This window comes from Elephas maximus, chromosome 4 (assembly GCF_024166365.1).
Source record: "Elephas maximus indicus isolate mEleMax1 chromosome 4, mEleMax1 primary haplotype, whole genome shotgun sequence".
NCBI lineage: Eukaryota > Metazoa > Chordata > Mammalia > Proboscidea > Elephantidae > Elephas > Elephas maximus.
The window spans coordinates 132,067,304-132,085,400 of record NC_064822.1 but is presented as its reverse complement, the minus strand read 5'-3'; the positions used below and the strand labels follow the sequence as shown (position 1 = coordinate 132,085,400).

General features: G+C 37.0%; 1 protein-coding gene across 1 annotated transcript in view; it reads left to right on the top strand.

Annotated features, from left to right (window-relative positions):
• PTPRR (protein tyrosine phosphatase receptor type R) overlaps positions 1–18,097 on the top strand; it is a 360,816-nt gene that overhangs the window by 183,014 nt on the left and 159,705 nt on the right. The window contains exons 3-4 of the mRNA XM_049883889.1: positions 11,844–11,957; positions 15,720–15,875. Coding sequence (XP_049739846.1) covers positions 11,844–11,957; positions 15,720–15,875 — 270 coding nt within the window. The remainder of the gene's footprint in view (positions 1–11,843; positions 11,958–15,719; positions 15,876–18,097) is intronic.

Here is an 18,097-nt window from a genome sequence, read left to right as displayed (position 1 = left end):
AACAAAAAGGAATAAGTGATATATTTTAGTCTCCTTTGTTTTCCTGATTAATCTATGCACTTCCATCTATCTAACAATCTAATAGTCAGATTAGAGATATGCAATCCTAAGACATACTGTGGATCCAGTCATACCAAAAGAAGATAAAAGGATTATTACTGTAAGGATTGGGAAATAGTCACAGAATGGTATTGGCACAATCATGCTGGGCATTACACTTATGCGGTAGACAATGTCACTCAGAATCCTTTCTCTTCCAGAAATAGGATGGTTCTCAGGGTGCTAATCACTAAAATAAAATAACACATTGTGGAAAATGTTATGCTTAGTATTGTTTTGCTATACCCTTCTATAGATGAAAGGACCACAAAAACACTGCCTAAAACTTATTCCATATGCTGTCTTTATTTTTAGTTATGCAGAAAATTGTTAATTTCTACTGTGACAGAAAAATCAAGATTGCCAAGAATAAAAACTGAAAGAATATTAAATCATTAAGTTTTTCTTCGCATCACAAAAACACATGCCAGTAATCTTCATTTTACCATGTTTCTTGGAGAATTTGTCATTCACCAGAGGAGTAAAAAATAGAATCCTATTGCGATCATTGAAATGATACATAAATTACTTCATGGAGGAAATCAAAATAAAAACAAATTTATAACATCCTTTTATGGAGCATTAGACTGATGTTTTAGAGCCTGTGTGTTCCCCTGCCCCTTTATAACTTAAGCTTTTGCATGAGATCACCATAAAGTCCGAGAAGAATATATTCCTGTTGCTTGAATATGTTGCTGTGTGTCATCGAATGGATTCCAACTCATAGCAACCCTATATGACAGAGTAGAACTGTCCCGTAGGGTTTCCTAGGCTGTAATCTTTATGGGAGCAGATCACCTGGTCTTTTCTCCCTCGGAGCCACTGATGGGTTCGAATCGTGGACCTTTTGGTTAGCAGCCAAGAGTTTAACCATTGCACCACCAGGGCTACTTTGCATGAGCATAAGTACGTGAACAGACAGCCATCTCCCAATTTTACTCACATCTGAAATAAAGCACTGTTAATGTCTTCATTAAAAACAACAAAAAAGTGGTATTTATATATTTCATGCTTGGGATAGTATTAGTTTGTGACTAGAAAAAAAAAAGAGCTTGTGGCAGGGGTGTTGAAATATTATCATTTTTACTCCTCAACATCTAGTTCCAAACATCTCTAAATGCCACCTAGAAGTTAGTTTGGTCTCTATTCTTGCTGGGCATTTTAGTCAGAAGCCTCCTCTGTCCTTTGCAGAAAAACTGCACAAATGGAGCAGTGACAGCTGTGATGATTAGAGCTTTGTCATCTTGATGAGGCTAGATGTAGAAACCTGAATTTATCTGACCTCATTTTTCAGGCAACATTGCCTGAGTGTTGGGCTTTTGTCCATACAGGGTTTCTGCGTGGCCTGATTCCAGCCATTTTCTGCTCAAGCTTTTGGCTGCTGTATTCTGCCTCCAGCATAAGAAATACCGAAGGAAGGGGAGGGAGGAATAACAACTTAGTGGAGACTGAGAGAGAACACAAAGAATAAGTGAGAAAAAGTAATAGTACACGGCAGAAAACATAATCAGGGGAGATGAAGGTGGAAATTGCTGTTGACTTGAACATATAATAATGAGACTTGAAAACACTGTTCGAAGCAAACAACTTGCTATTATATTTGTTTACTGTACCCAGGATAATATCTATTTGTGGCTGAATCGTGATTTTTCGCCTATCTCTAAAGAACACTCTATTAAACCTCTATTTTCTTCTGTTTGATTCATAGATATGTTTGTAAGTTTTATAAAAATATTTTCTAAGTATAAATGGATATAAAAATCACAACATATATGAAGGATGGTATCATAAAAGTTTGTAGAACATTATTTTACAATCTATGGTAGCATTGGAACCTTGGTGTTGCCAACCAAAAAGAGTGGCAGTTCGAATCCACCAGCTGCTCCTTGGAAACCCTGTGGGGCAGTTCTACTGTCCTGTGGGTCGATATGAGTCGGAATTGACTCAAGTCAATGAGTTAGGTTTTCTGGTATGGTAGCATTATCTCCTTCAGTGAATTTATAGATGGAAAAGTCAAGACCTTCACTATTTAATGATTTTTAAAACCAGCTAATTTTTAAAGGTGGAGGCTTACTCCAAATTATATAGAATTTGGTGTTTTCAGAACAATGTATAGAAGTTCTGTAATTGCTGAATTTCAAGAGTATTTGAAGGAGAAAGGTTTGTATAAGAATGTCAGTATTGGATGTGAAAGGATACACTAATTAAAAGGCAATGTTAAAATAGAAGAGAGAGATTAAAAAAAAACTAGGTTCTAAAAACCTTTTCAAATGAGTAGAATAAAAGATTCTAATCTAAATCACTAAATTTGGCTCTGTTTCATTATTAATATTTAATTTGTAGTGGCAGAGAGAAAGGAAGATGAACTTAATTTGGCATCTATAAAAAGCTTTCTGTAGTACCTGGGATTTGGGTTGAGTGTTCACAAAAGCCTTGGTTTGAAGGGTAGGCCAGGAAGTGAGTGGAAGCAGAGATTCTGGAATCAAAGAACCTTTCTTAAAATGTGCCATTTTGAACTTAAACCTCAAATCTATATTTTCTTCAAAAGTAGATTATGTTACTTAGCAAATCCAAATTATTTTTTAACTATTGCGTTTGCCTCTGGCTTAGATTTGCTGGTTGACTTTTGGCCAAAGCTTCTTGATAGGTGTAAGAATCAATAAATGTAAACACTGCAAATCCAATCATTTGATTAAATGAGCAACAGTATGAAAAACACATGAAGTAGACATTGCAATTGTTTTTAAATGTTTCAAGACATTACTCTTACCAAAACCCTAGTATGTTTTTTTCACGTGTTAAGAGGGGTAGCTTATTACTAGTATAAAGATCTTGAGAAAGATTGTGTCGCCTGACTTGCTATTACTCTAATATAAAGGTTCTAGTTCTTACCATCTGGGGAAAGAAAAAGATGCTTCTTTCTAATTATCATTTTATCTTTCTCTTTTTGTTTTGGTATTCTGCATTTTTTCTTCACCATGCAGTCACTTCTTAACCCCCAAAAAGTTGCAATGTACACCAATAACACACTCATTTTGGTTCATGTATACCAAATTATACTACTTAAGAATTCATTAAATAGTCCTTTGGTATCAAAGAAAGTCTATGGAATTGTACATGACACACCCAAAATTGCTACTCAGTGGACCTGTACTTTCAAATGAGTTTATATGAAGACCCACTTGGCCTCCCAATGGACCGTGACCACATTCTGAGAATCACTTCTCCAAGGCCACCAAATACCTCCTGATCAACAAAATAATAGCCTTTTCTTAGTCTACATTTTTCTTTACCTCTGACAGCACCTGGCAACAAACCTCTTCTGGAAACTCTCTACTCCTGATTTCCATGATGCCACATACCATCATTTTCTTCTGACCCTTCCAGGTCTAGATATCCATGCTAAAATCAAGGCTACGTTACAATAAAAGCATTTAGAGAGTTTTTTTTTTTTTTTTTTTTTTTTAACTTGACTTTGTGGTGCCATATGTTGGTGCTTGAGGAAGCCAATAAATTCTCTCTCCTCTCCGGTGGAGTTCTGAGTCAACCAAGAGAAACAAAGGAAGCAGGTCAGTGGAAATCAAAATATCAGCTTTATTGCTGATAGGGCTGTTGGAGATGTGACTTTGGACCATGACAATGATATCCTTCTATGACACTACCTCCATAGGCAGATTTACCCACTCAGCTACAGGCAGCACTGGTCCACTGTGGCCCTGCAGGGACAGAGCCTTTACAGCTTATTTGTTGTTAGGTGCTGTGAAGTCGATTTTTGACCCCTAGTAACCCTATGTGATAGAGTAGATCAGTCCCACAGGGTTTTCTAGGCTTTAATCTTTACAGGAGCAGGTTGCCAGGTCTTTCTTCTGTGGAGCTGCTGGGTAGGTTCAAAATGCCAACATTTTGGTTAGCAGCCCAGCACATAACTGTTGAGCCACCCGGGCTTCTCTATAGCTTACTTACCACATGGCAAAGAGCAGACCTGGGCACATACTCTTTACAGGCAGACAGACCCCAAAACGAAAATACAGAGCTACACATGCTCAGTGTCTTATTCCAAGTGCCCCAATTCCATAAGTCACTTCGCCTTCCCTGGGGAGACTAGGTAGAAGAATCCAGGAGTATTATTCTATTGGAGCTGCCACCACATAGAAGGAAATATCAGGAAAGGGGAATAAGTGTTCCCTCCTAATATCATGGTAGAGGAAAGCCATAGAAATGTAATAGCTACAGCTTTACTTTAGAATAGATAGATATTTGTAGGATATATATGGGTATATGTAACATATACATAAACCCATTGCCGTCGAGTCAATTCCGACTCATAGCGACCCTATAGGACAGAGTAGAACTACCCCATAGAGTTTCCAAGGAGTGCCTGGTGGATTTGAACTGCCGACCTTTTTGTTAGTAGCTGTAGCTCTTAACCACTATGCCCCTAGGGTTTCCAATATATAAGTATACACGTAATATTTTATAAACTATCAGAAAATAATACTAAAAATATGACAACCTTACCTCAGAATGATGGAATGAATAATTATGGATGATATTTATTCCTTTTTTTAAATTCCTTGTATTTTCTAAGTCTTCTATCAGGAATGTGTTCAATTTTTATAACCAGAAAAAAAACTTTTTTTAACTCTCAAATTAGTTACAAGAAATAGACACTAACACTGATTAAGTTTTAGCTCAGTTCATAACCAATAGAGCACATAACTCTAAAAGAATATAGATTTAAACTATCAGAAGTAGACATCTACTAAAATGTACACATGAGAAATCTTGGATTGGCAAAATTTGTATTTTATATATGTATGTGTACACTAATAAAAAAGTCCATAAGATAAACTTCTGATTTGTTTCCTTTTTTTTTTCAAGGGTATAGTAATCAAAGTATCAGAGAATTACTAATAAAACATAAATTGTGTTAAATCAAGACACAGAGAATATACAAATGCATAATTGATGTCCTTAAAGATGAGACAACTATACTTAGAAAAAAATCATTCAAATATATAAACCTCCCCTACCCCCCCTCCAAAAGTGCCTTTGAGTTGATTCCAACTCATGGCAACCCTATAGGACAGAGTGGAACTGCCACATAGGGTTTCCAAGGAGCCCCTGGTGGATTCAAACTGCTGACCTTTTGGTTAGCAGCCAGAGCTCTCAACTGCTGTGCCACCAGGGTTTCCAAACATGTATTTAATAGGCAATAATAGTTGAGAGATAAAAGATTCTGAAATCCACAGAATGAAAGGGTCACATTCATTACCTTGTTCCAGGAACTATTAATCCAAGGAATTGTCCTGGTGAAGTTTTTTTTAACTTTAAAGATAAACTAGAACTCCTGTAAGATTTTTGGAGCTTTAGTGGCACAGTGGTTATAGAGTTCAGCTGCTAACCAAAAGATTGGCAGTTTGAATCCACCAGCCACTCCTTGGAAACCCCATGGAGCAGCTCTAGTCTGTCCTATACAGTCGCTATGAGTCAGAATCAACTCAATGGCAATGCTTTTTTTTTTTTTTTTTAAATAAGATTCTAGGCAGAAAAAGAAAATTATCTACAAGATAGGCCAGCCTCAGGCCAGGCTATTTTTCACAGCAACTTTCAGTGCCATAAGGCATTTGAATATAACAACAGAGTTCAAAGACAAAAAAATAAAAATTGAATCAAGAATTTAATATCCAGCCAAGGCATTATTTATTGTTAAGACACTATAAACACATTCTCATACATATAAAGTCTCAGGAAATATAGCACTCATGGACCCTACTTGAAAGATGCTATCTGATATATCTGATAATGAAAACTAGCTAAATAAGTTGTTGTTAGCTGCCCTTGAGTTGGCCCTGGACTCACAGTGACCCTATCTGCAACAGAATGAAGCACGGTTTCAAATTGGACCATTGTGATCCCTAGGGTTTTCATTGGCTGATTTTCAGAAATAAATCACTAGGCCTTTCTTCCTAGTTCATCTTAGTCTAGAAGTTCCTCTGAAAACTGTTCATCATAATAGCAAAACACAACGCTCACTGACGGACAGGTGGCTGCTGCACATGAGGTGCATTGGCAGGGACTAGAACCCAGGTTTCCCACTCGGATGGTGATAATTCTACCAATGAACCACCAATGTCCCAGAAACATTATGTAGTAAGTCCAAGAGATATTCATAAATGAAAAAAGCAAGTTGTGAAAATGTGTAGTTTAATCCTATTTGTATTTAAGAGTAATATATATGGTGTTTTTTTATCATATATACATATTCTTTTTATAAAATATTTGTATATGAAATATTTGGAAGGATACACGAGAAATGGTTACCAATTAGAATTGAAATTGAGGTTTGGAATGTAGGTTTAGGAGGAAATAAGAATACTTTCACTTTTCACTATTTATCTTTCTGTACATTAATTTTTTGTAATATGCATGAAATTTTTGTGATACAAATTCAAACAAATGAAAACTAAGAAATACTATTGAGGAACTGAAAGATCAAGCAAAGGAAAGGGAGGAGTGATCAGGGAAGGCTGGCGGAATGATACTTGAGCTGAGTCTGAAAGCAAGGATGAGGAGAGCCTAGCAGCAGTCCACACGTGCTGACTCAGGATGTGAAAGGGCATAGCATGTTTAATAAGCCTTAGGTATGGTGGAGCGTAATGTTCCTAGTGGAGGACGGTGGGAGGTGAGACTAGAAGGACAAGGCAATTGTCCTTACCAAAGAGTAAGGACCATTCATTAGAAAATAAGATGCTCTCAAAATATTTTAAGAAGTGACTTGATTGGATTAGCGTTTTGTAAAGGTCACTGTGGTGCCCTTTGGAAGAGTAATTTAGAGAATTTCTAAGCTGAAAAAAATTGGCCACCCATTAAGATTCTATTCAAGGGGTACTGGTAACCATGATAATGATCTGAACTAAGATGGTGGAACTTAAGATAAAGAGAAGATGAAGTCAATGTTAAAGAGATATTAAAAAACAAACCCATTGCCATCGAGTTGATTCCAGCTCAAAGAGATATTTAGGAGGTAGAAAAGGGAGAATTTTGCTTATTAATTGGATTATCATGGTGGCTATGCAGAGAGTAAAGAAGGAGTGAAGATGACTCCCAAATATGGTACTTCATCCCATTATATGAAATATAAAAAGAGAAGCAAATTTCATTGTGGATGGGCAGAGAGAGAGAAATATAAGTTTAGCTTTGATGATACTGAGTTTCAAGCATGAGTAGAACATTCAGGTAGAGGGAAGCAAGTGTAAGACTCCAAGGAAGGTGGGAAAGTGAAATATGGAAATAGCTTGAAAGTAGTAAAAAAGCAAAGCATAAATGCAGAGAATGGTAAGAAGGGACTAAGTGAAGGTCTAAAATGTCTCCCACAGTTCAGTGTTTTCTACTTAATTCAAAGATATAAACAGAGAAACTTTTGCTCTTATTCCTAGATATCATTTGTCAATCTACCAGTCCAACCCACAGCCAAAAAGAGGAGGCTCCTTAGCCAAGAATGGAGTTATAAATGACAGTTTTTCATCATTCCAGGGAGCAATGAACATAAATTAACATTAGAAAGATGAGGCTTTGGTCCTTAAGGAAACTGGGTCCTTTATGGCTTTTGGAAATGAGGCAGCTTTTCTCTCAGGGATTTTGAGGATGTCTCTCCAGGAACAGGCATGATCATTTGGCCTCCCTCCACTTAATGGCTCACACTTGGTGTGGTCCTCACTCTTACTGGGTATGGCCAAGTCATCAGGCTGCCTAATAGTGTCAGGAGGGAACTAGCAATTAAAAACCTGTCCTTCTCCTAGGCAAAAATAATTTAACCATCCATTAATAAATAAATAACTAAAAGCCTGTCTTATACTTAATAATTCAAATATACTACTGGTGCTAAATTCAAATGTGAATTTTAATCAATTCCACTGTCTTGATTAATATCTAAGCAGTGGCATCACTAGGTGGGGTGCGGTGGTGGGGGTGTGGATTGTGGTGGGTGACACTGTCAGGGGGGTGACACCAAAATGACTGTCTATAAAAAATATCCCTATAGTTAATTATAACAACAAAAACATTTTTTCATAAGCTTAGCTTACATGTATCAATATACCTACAAAGCTAAAACTCTATGCTAATTTACTTTTGAACAGCCAGAGCTGCTACTACCCAATTACAATGACGCTTCCAGTCACGTGGTTTCGTCTGCATTCACTGCCCGTGTTTTATAATCACGGTGGTTAAGTCAACAGTTCAAATCCACCAGATGCTCCTTGGAAACCCTATGGGGCAGTTCTACTCTGTTCTGTAGGGTCACTATGAGTCAAAATCAACTTGACGGCAATGGGCTAACAGGTTGATTTTGTCAAATTTTCTGGTGTTTTCGCTGCAGTACTGTGGTAATTAATATTTGTGAACCTATATCGATAACTTTTCTGAGAAAGCAGTAATAATTAAAGAAAAAGAAGGAGCGATATACGGGAATAACAATTTACAAGTAACATTAGTACAAAAACATTACTAGGATTCTGTATGATCTGGTACGGGAGGAGGTCCATGGAGGAGTAGGGGTTTGACACCATGAGTTACCACACTGAGTGATACCAACCCCAGTGAAGCCACCGTATCTATGGCCAGTAGGCTTCAATCGCCTTAGTGGCCAGTCTGGTGACCAAAGAAAGGAAGACTTATTACAAAGTGGCATTTCCTCAGGTAAGGAGGAGGGAGTTTAAATCCTAGGTAAAGGGAATTAATTCAGGAACCTCTTAACAAGGCAGAGGCCAAAAAAAAAAAATCTAAATATAGATGGAGTTTGTAATCTTCAAATTTTTTAATGTGTTTATTTTTTCTATATATTTGTATATTTGTAATATTGTTAAAGGTATTCAATTGTCCTTATATTGTTCTTCGGTGCCGTCTAGTCGGTTCCGATTCATAGCGATCCTATATACAACAGAATGAATCGTCATGCTTTATTTAGTACTGTGAAGGGGCTTAGTATTCACATTGGAAAGAAAATTTTCATTTCTTTGAAATTAAAAACTTAAATCATTTGTATGTTAAGTGATAAAAATGACCACAGGTTTAGAATTCAGACTAAAATATGTCTTGCACAGTTGTATGGTTTAAAGCTGAAACACTGTTATTATTGCCATGGAAATTTATACTCTACCTTAGTTGATATGATGCCACAGAATAGGATGAGGAGAAGCTGTGCGTTTCCAGCATCCATCCAGAAGGAAATCATATACTTTCATTTTGTCTGACGTGAAATTCTCATTTTGTCTGAGAAGGCTTTCTTTTCCTCAGATTGCGCCCACACATAATGCCTGGCATATATTAGGTCCTACCCATATGTATCTGTTTGTACTATATTTTGGCATCACTATTTTATGTGAAATAGTCAGGAATATGTGCATACATTGTAAAACCAATCCAGCTTTTCACAGGCAAGCAGCGAACTGAGGCAAATTATTCACATGTTTTTGTTGCAATGAACCAGATGATTTTAGTGTAAATTAATTCAATTTGCTTCTTCACTTTAGTTTTGTAAGCTCAATTTCCATTTCAAATGCACTGCTTTTACCTTCTTGGGAAGTTGCCTTCTTGAATGATTTTTAATCTTGAGTTCCCATTTCTTTTCCCATTTACTGTTTCAAACTGAGAAACTTATACTTTAATACTGTTTCCACAGTTACAAGCCTCAAGTTAATCATGGCCCTGGGAATTGAGTTCTCAAGTATGTATACAACCCTCTTGACTCTCAGTTCCCAGCGTGGACCGTTGGCTCCCAATCCTGCCCCTGGGGAAAGGGATACTGCCTGCCTGCTTACCCTGCCTGACAAACACTGCTGGTGATCCAGAAGTCAGTGGTTCCTCATCAGTGTTTTATAGAACTGAGGAACCCATCCTTGGCTTCCCAAAGGAAGAAGGGTAGACAGAGCCTTTAATACAGTGTCCCATATCTAATGACAGTGTCCGCAGCCTCGAAGAGCTGAAAGCAGGCTCCTAGATAAAAGCAAGCCTGTTTCTCAAACCCACCACCATGTGGACTGAGTTTTTCTAATCTCCTGGGTTTGCAGATGAATATATAAAGCAGGCTTATAATGTTTTTCTCATCAATGCCTTTCCAAACCCTATTCATCCTTCCGTGTTAAGCTCAAGCCTTATTTCTGTGTTAAATTATGTGTTATATATGCAAGCACTTTTTAGACTGCAGAATAAGACAGAGAATAATATAGCAAACTATTGTGTCCCATTAAATGAATTTTATTTAACAAAAAGCATTATTGATAGTGTTGATGTAGCTACTGAACCTATCCCTAACATAATTTTCCTTTCCTCCTTTCCAGAAGCAAGTCATACTCCTTAGCTGTTAAAGTTTTTCAAAGATTCTGCCCTTTTCTGGCTCCCAATTTTTTGCAGAGCCTAGTTTTTTTTTTAGTTCCAGCTCCCTAACATGACCAAGCCCAATAGCTCTTGCTTAAGGTGTATGTATATCCAGTCTGGAACTTCAGCTGGGTCTGCCATCTTTACTAGAAACCACTATAACTCTTTTGACTTCCCCAATTCCCTCTGATTCCTGTAGCCTCAAGCATTTGGTCCAGTCACTTATTTTATGCCAACTTATTTTGTCTTTATTTGTAGGTTGTTGTTGTTGTTAGGTGCCGTTGAGTCAGTTTTGGTTCACAGTGACCCTATATACAACAGAACAAAACACTGCCAGGTCCTGAGCTATTTCCTAATGAGACTGTAAATTTCCAAAGCAGTATCATTCGCCTTTTAGAGCAAACTAGGAGAAGGTCCTCTCAGAGTTCCTACCCTATAGACTACACTTGTAAGCAAATCTTCATCAGGGTATATAGAAGTATGCCTCACTTTATAGAATAGATGGTATTGCTCCATCCAGTTGTTGTTACTTACTATGGTCAAGTTAGCGAATTAAGCATTATAAAAAATACATAAAGATTTGGCTTCCCTATCTTGTAAAGTATCTATCTCAAAAGATTATCCTGCATTTTTAAAAATATGTAGTAAACTGATTCGTGGTTTAAAGATAGTAGTAGTACCCATGGCTTAAATTAAGGCTGTATCATTATCACAATTTAGTTTCTATTTTAGGAATTTTTAAACATTTAATTGCTGTTACTTTTCCAAAGCAGGTATGACAGTTAAGAGTGTTTGCCCAAACAACTGAATAAGAATTATTTACCTTAGCCCAAATCATCAGTACCATTGGCTTCCTTACCAGAGTTTGAAGATGCATTATTGTGCCTCATTCTTTTGCGTTGCACTGGAAGTGGGTCAGTACGTACAGAAACTGTCAAGTCTGGCCTTATGGGACTTACACAGTGCCTTGCTCTCTGTGACTGTGTGTGAACACAAATTAAAGATGTCCTTGGACTGGATTACTGAAATATACTTGGACAAAGATTCCATTTTATCATCAGGACTTGAACTAAAACAAAATAAATCAAAGCGCATTTCAGTGAAATTCTTTATGAATTTGTCATTCATTTGAGTTATTGATTATAACTAGGTAAACTGCATTGTTGTAATAATACACTATCTTTTTAGCTAACATTATTTAATTTTTCACATAAAATTTCCCTATAATTTTATGTCCATTAAAATGCAATAAAGCATCACAGATGCAAGTCACAGAAATTGTTGTGGCCCTTCCTCAATGATAAACTGAACGATTCAAACCAATGATTTACTATAATATGGACTTCTTTTTTTCTTTGTTTTTCCAGACACTTCAAATGGATGTAAACAAGCTGAATATAACACTGCTTCGGATATTCCGCCAAGGAGTGGCTGCAGCTTTAGGACTCTTACCTCAGCAAGTGCACATCAACCGCCTCCTTGTAAGATGCCTAAATTTCACGTTCTGGAGTACAAGCTTTGTTTTCTATTATTTAAGAGTTCGTGCTATAGTCCTACAGTCCATTGGCCAAACCTAGCCTGCCACCTGTTTTTGTAAATAAAGTTTTTTGGAACAAGCCACACCCTTTTATTTATGTATTTTCTATGGCTGCTTTCACGTTACAATGGCAGAGTTGAGTGGATAAAACAGCCTATCTGGCCTGTGAAGGCTAAAATATTTACAGTCTAGCTCTTTACAGAAAAAGTTTGCCAGTGCTATTGTCGTTCAAGGCTAACTACCTTGGTAGGTACCAGCTGCAGTTGAGTCCATCATGGTGGCCCGTATGTTACCTAAAGCAGGTTCTGTTCAGTGTAGCTTCTTGTCAATGAAGACACACCAAGGTGAGAAGGGAGGAAGAGTATTTATTGGAAGTGTGCAGGCAAGGAGCAAGGAGGTGTATACCTCAAATCAAGCTTCCCGAACAAAGGGAGGCAGAACCTTTTATACTGCCTCTCCCAAGGAAGTACATACAAACGTTATGGACTACATAGATTATCATGGTGCACAGGAGCAGTAAAACAAATTGCGTTTTTTCTCTGGCATGTAGGCTAGTAAACTGGATTTGACTGACTTGAGCCACACCCAACACTTTGAGGACAATGGAGAGGAGGGGACAGGTTCCGCTTGGTCTGAGCAGCTCCCATTTGAGCCACACCCATGGCCATCACCTAAAGTTTTGTTTGCTAACGGCCAAGCAGCGCCTGACTTCCTTGCCTATCACATGTGTGTCAGAGCAGAACTTTGCTCCATAGGGTTTTCAATGGCTGATTTTTCAGAAGTAGATCACCAGATCTTTTTTCCAGGGCTCTTCTTGGTAGACACGAATTGCCAACCTTTCAATTTGGAGCCTAGTGTGTTAACCATTTGCTCTATCCAGGGACTCCATCTACCGGACACTACTTCCAAAATATTCTCCATTAAAATTAAAATAAAAACTTCATCAGTTAAGGCACTGCTTTCAGACAGAAGCCCCTTCAGGTGCATTAGTAGGATGAAGGATATTGAATGCACAAGGTGGAGGATTTTGAGTAAAGAATAAAGATTTAATCCTTGAGAACAGAGGCTCAAATAGAATGCCAGAATAAAAAGTCCTGAAAAACCAAGAGAAAACTTGGATGGGATCTAAGGTGGAAATGAGAGTAAACCCAAAGGATCTTCTGTATAGGGGCCATTCTAGACCTATCTATCAATTCCCCATGTCTTTTCTTACCCCCTTATCCTCACTATCTGGGAACCTTATTTCATCCAACTACACCCATCTGGATTGAAGATGGATGTGAGCAAAGGCAAAAAAGGTAAATGCACATTAGATGATTTTGTCTTTGTAAAAAGTTCATGAACCTAAGGTTCATGGGGAAAAGGACTTTGGAATCATCTTACAGTTTTAAATTTATCTTCTTGATTTCTGCTGCAATAGGAACCCAAGCAAGTACTATCTGTTCTCCCTTTCTTAAGTAGTTATGCTTCTGCTTGGGATCTGCTTCCTGTTACATCCAATGTCTGCATTCCCAACTGTGGAGAAGGATTTGCTCTTTGTTTTAGTTTGGGGTCTTTGTTTCTTTTCATTTTTCCGTTGGGGTTGTGAGTTGTTCATTCCTCGTATAAACTTTTAATTTTTGTGACCAAATAAGCTCTAAAAGAAAAGATTTCATTCAAGTCTACAGGAGAGGAAAGGAGCCCCGGTGGCACAAAGGTTAAGTGCTCAGCTGCTAAGCTTATCTGCTAACCAGAAAGGTTGGCGGTTCAAACCCACCAGCCACTCTCCTGGAGACAAAAATTTGGCAATCTGCTTCTGTAAAGATTACAGCCTAGGAAACCCTGTGGAGCAGATCTACTCTGTCATATAGGGTAGCTATAAGACAGAATCAACTTGTCAGCACTCAACAACAACACAGAAGAGGAAATATAGCATTCCCTAATGTCCTGAAAGAACGGAGTAAGTTATTTATATCCACAGAAGCCTTACTCCAGTGAGAAGATTTAGATTTCGTAGATAGCTTAGATCTAGGTCTAAATTTTTACATATACATTGATATCTTAGGTATACTTTGTAGAGACAGATTTAATTAGCATAATAGCTTTTAAAAAAAAAAAAAAAAGAGGAATTCGCCACACCCAGCATGGTATATGCATATTCTCAAAGAATTCTAGTAGCACTGCATGCATATTTGTTTCTAAAAGTAGTCATTATAATCAATGTAGTTGCAATATGTGAAGCAGCAGAGCCCAGTGATTAAGAGCATGTACTTCAAAGACAGACAGAACCAACTCTGTTTCCAACTTGGCCATGTCCCAACAGTGTGACTTTCAGCAAACTACTTACGTTTCTTCATTTGTAAAATGGAAATAATATCTGTTCATGGAGGTGTTAAATGATACATGGGTTTAAGGTACACGGTAGCGTGCCAGACACAAAATACGTGCTCTGTCCCTACTACTGTTATTATTAGGTCATAAACTAAATTGTAACAAACATGTTTCACATCAGTAATATGCTGCATTTAGTCATCATCTTTTTTTTTCCTACAATGGAATGCTAGTAATATATTGATGTTCCATTTTATACATGGCTAAACTTCTGACAAACTGCATTAAAAGAAAATTTTCTAGCATGAGAGAACTTCATGTATCAAACAGGAAAGGCTAACAATAATTTATCTCTATAAGTGCATTGTATAAGTTGTAAAAGAGAAAATATCAATGCCAATGTCATTTTTTCCTGATGTGTGTGAGTGTGTGTGTGCGTGTGTGTGTGATATCGATCATTTATATCAAAAATCCTGTCTCCATTTCAGCTAATGAGCTAAAACTAATAGAAAAGTATCATGATATCATTACACAACATATGCATTTCTCCCAAAGGATAGATTTTAAAAATGTGACTTATTTAAAGTGATGAGCATAGAATCATATATCAAGGAAGAAAACAGAGTGGCACACAGAATAAAGGATATTACCTGTAAGATGGGTGCTCTTCTAAAAGAACCATCTGTATGTACAATGCTTTACTTTAAAGCAAAGATGAGAAGATAAGGGGCAAGGACACTAGAGTACTGGAAAAGGAACAACCAGAACACAACTAAAGAGAATGTTGACTCAGTGTGAAAAATGTAACTAATGTCACCGAACAATTTGTGTGGAAACTATCAAATGGGAATCTAATGTGCTGTGTAAACTTTCACCAAAAACACAATAAAATACTATTTAAAAAATAAATATAAATACATCGAGGAAGAGACTGCAAAGTGCATCTAGCGCCATCTTCCCAACTAGTCCAGCCTTCATGTTAATACAAGTTGTAAGAAATCATCTGGCGTATGGCATAGAATGCTGATGTCTGATAATTGTACCGTTACATCAGGTTTTGTTTTATTTGATTTTTCATTGCTTCTTTGAACGTTTGTTTAGGGAATATTTGAAAAATACAATGTTTCAAAAATTGTAAAATGGAATGAAAAATAAATCAGCATGCAAAGATGTATGAAATTATAAATCTTGAGGTGCCAGCTAATTGGAGGAAGGCCATTTTGAAGCTTTCAGGCTTTGTACTGGTAATGTTAAGCGTATCAGAGAATAACTAATAAATGTGGTCTCCAAGATGTCGTTTAGGATTCCAGGATTCTAACTTCCTTTAATGTTTCTAGAGGATTGAAAAGTTGTTTAAAATGTTTCTATAACTTACAAAATAATCCATTTTCACTAGGAAAAGAAGAACCGCATTGAACTATTTGTGTCTCCTGTAAACCGAAAGTCAGGAATTTCTGATGCTCTGCCATCTGAAGAAGTGCTACGTTCACTTAATATCAATGTTTTGCATCAAAGTTTATCCCAATTTGGGATTATAGAAGTCTCCCCTGAGGTATGTGGTTGCATGGAATATTTCATTTTAAAAAACTTGCACAGTTAGCATGATATGGCAAGTTAACTGAAGGGGGTGTTGAGATTGAAGTTGCTTATTATAATATTATTTAATAATAAAAATCTCCCTAAGGGTCAGAATTCTTTGTTCTACATATTGTAGTGTTTATCCCTTAAGGAAATCCATTCTCACATCAAAGTTTTCCCTTTTTGACACTTTCTTCCCCAAATCTTTATGGTTTTGTGTTCTTTTGATTTTACCAGTGAATTGCCTGGAAGGAAGACAATTTAGATATATTTGTTGGTTGGTTAGTTGAAACTGATGTGTCAAAAAAAACAAAAACGAACAAACAAACAGAAAACCCCACTCTCACATCTTTCTTCCTAAAGAGTTTTCTTCATTTTCAAAATGGTCACCAGTATTCACCTCTATCCCCAACTGAAGGAGCCCTGGTGATTCAGTGGTTAAGCGCTTGGCTGCTAATTGAAAGGTGGAAGTTTGAACCTAAACAGTGGCTCCACAAGAGAAAGACCTGATGATCTGCTCCTATAGAGATTATAGCCTAGAATCACCTCTCGGGCTAGCCCACTCTGTCATGTGGGGTCTGTATGAGTGGAAAATTGACTTGACAGCACCTAACAAGAGCGACAACATCCACGGCCTTGGAATTAATTTCAATTGTGCTTTTCTTTTGCTGAGGAACCCAATCTTAGAGCTTAAACAGATGTTTTCATTATAGTATTTTCCAAAATTGGCAAATTTTTGTGTTTCCCCTGCCACCTCCACCATCTCACTCCTGAATGAAACGTGGTTCCCCTTCTACTCCTGGAGCCCTGGTGGCACAGTGGCTAAGAGCTCGGCTGCTAACTGAAAGGTCAACAGTTCTAACCGACCAGCTGCTCCCTGGAAACTGTATGGGGCAGTTCTACTCTGTCACATAGGGTCACTATGACTCGAAAGCAACTCAGTGACGCACAACAACAACCGACACACTCCAGCCTCATGAAGATGAGGTGCTTAGCTTGAGCCCTTGTCACAGAGCTATTAGTCCACAATAGATTACAATATCTGTAGTGCACTCGAATAATAAAATTATTTGATATTTGTTCATGGGAATATAGGAATCTAGGAAATAATATTTTACAGGAGACTAGGGAGTGTTTGAATTGGATATTTCTTTTCATCAAGAGCGCATGGATTGTCTGAGCCTTTTGTTCAGATACTCCTAGAATAGTCCACGCATTACCCTGCAACCTGAAGCTCGGAACACAGAAACAGGAAAAAGTTGAAGAGAAAGCTGTCTACAGTGTACAAGTGCCTTATGGGGAGATGCTTCTAAGGTTTAGTGGTTGGTTTTTTTTTTTTTTATAGATACCATCTAAAGGCACACTGCAAAAAAAACTCGGATTTTTTGTTTGTTTAAAGCTAAGGGTATTCTGTGAGTTTCCTCACTTTTTTTAATCTCTTTTTTGAGTTAACGTTTTATAACAGATTATATTTCAATCCATTCTTACACATTTTAATCTTAAAGCTATAGCTCTACAATGGTATATGTTGATCAACAAGAAAAAAAAAAAGGAATATTGACATTTTGGCTTTTGATTCCTTACATGGATTATAGAACATTGTGGATGATGTCTCAAAAGCATCTCTTTGTAAATATACATTATTTACGTCCATGGAAGGGTATTTGTGCTGTTGACTGTTTGATTTTTTTAACTAGGAAATGGCTCCTGAAAAAAGGAGAAATACAAACATAGTTTTACTTTTGTTTATTCATCTGCTTTTGTTTTTAATCTAAGTTTTTTGAAAGTAAAGGTATTATTTCTTACATATATATGTATATATTTATGTGGTACTGAGGACATTGTAGGTATTCAAATATTCTTTTATTCTTTTCTATAAGATGCTCATAAAGGTAGACCTCCTCTTGCCCAATAAGCCAAAACTTTAAGGAAATAAAATTTGGTTTCTGTTTAAAATTATTTTTACACAATTCATTAAATATCTATATAAACAATGAGTTCTGCATTCATATAGAAAAAACGAGCTATTGGTTTTTTTGTTTGTTTGTTCATTTTGTTTTGTTTGTTCAATTGCAAGTTACTCCTGTTTCACAGGCCTTATATTTCAAAGGAGGAAGTTACCTTCTTTAAATAACAAGCCAATGTGCTGACGGATATGTTCATGGAACTTTTACCAGAAGAAATAACCATGACGAA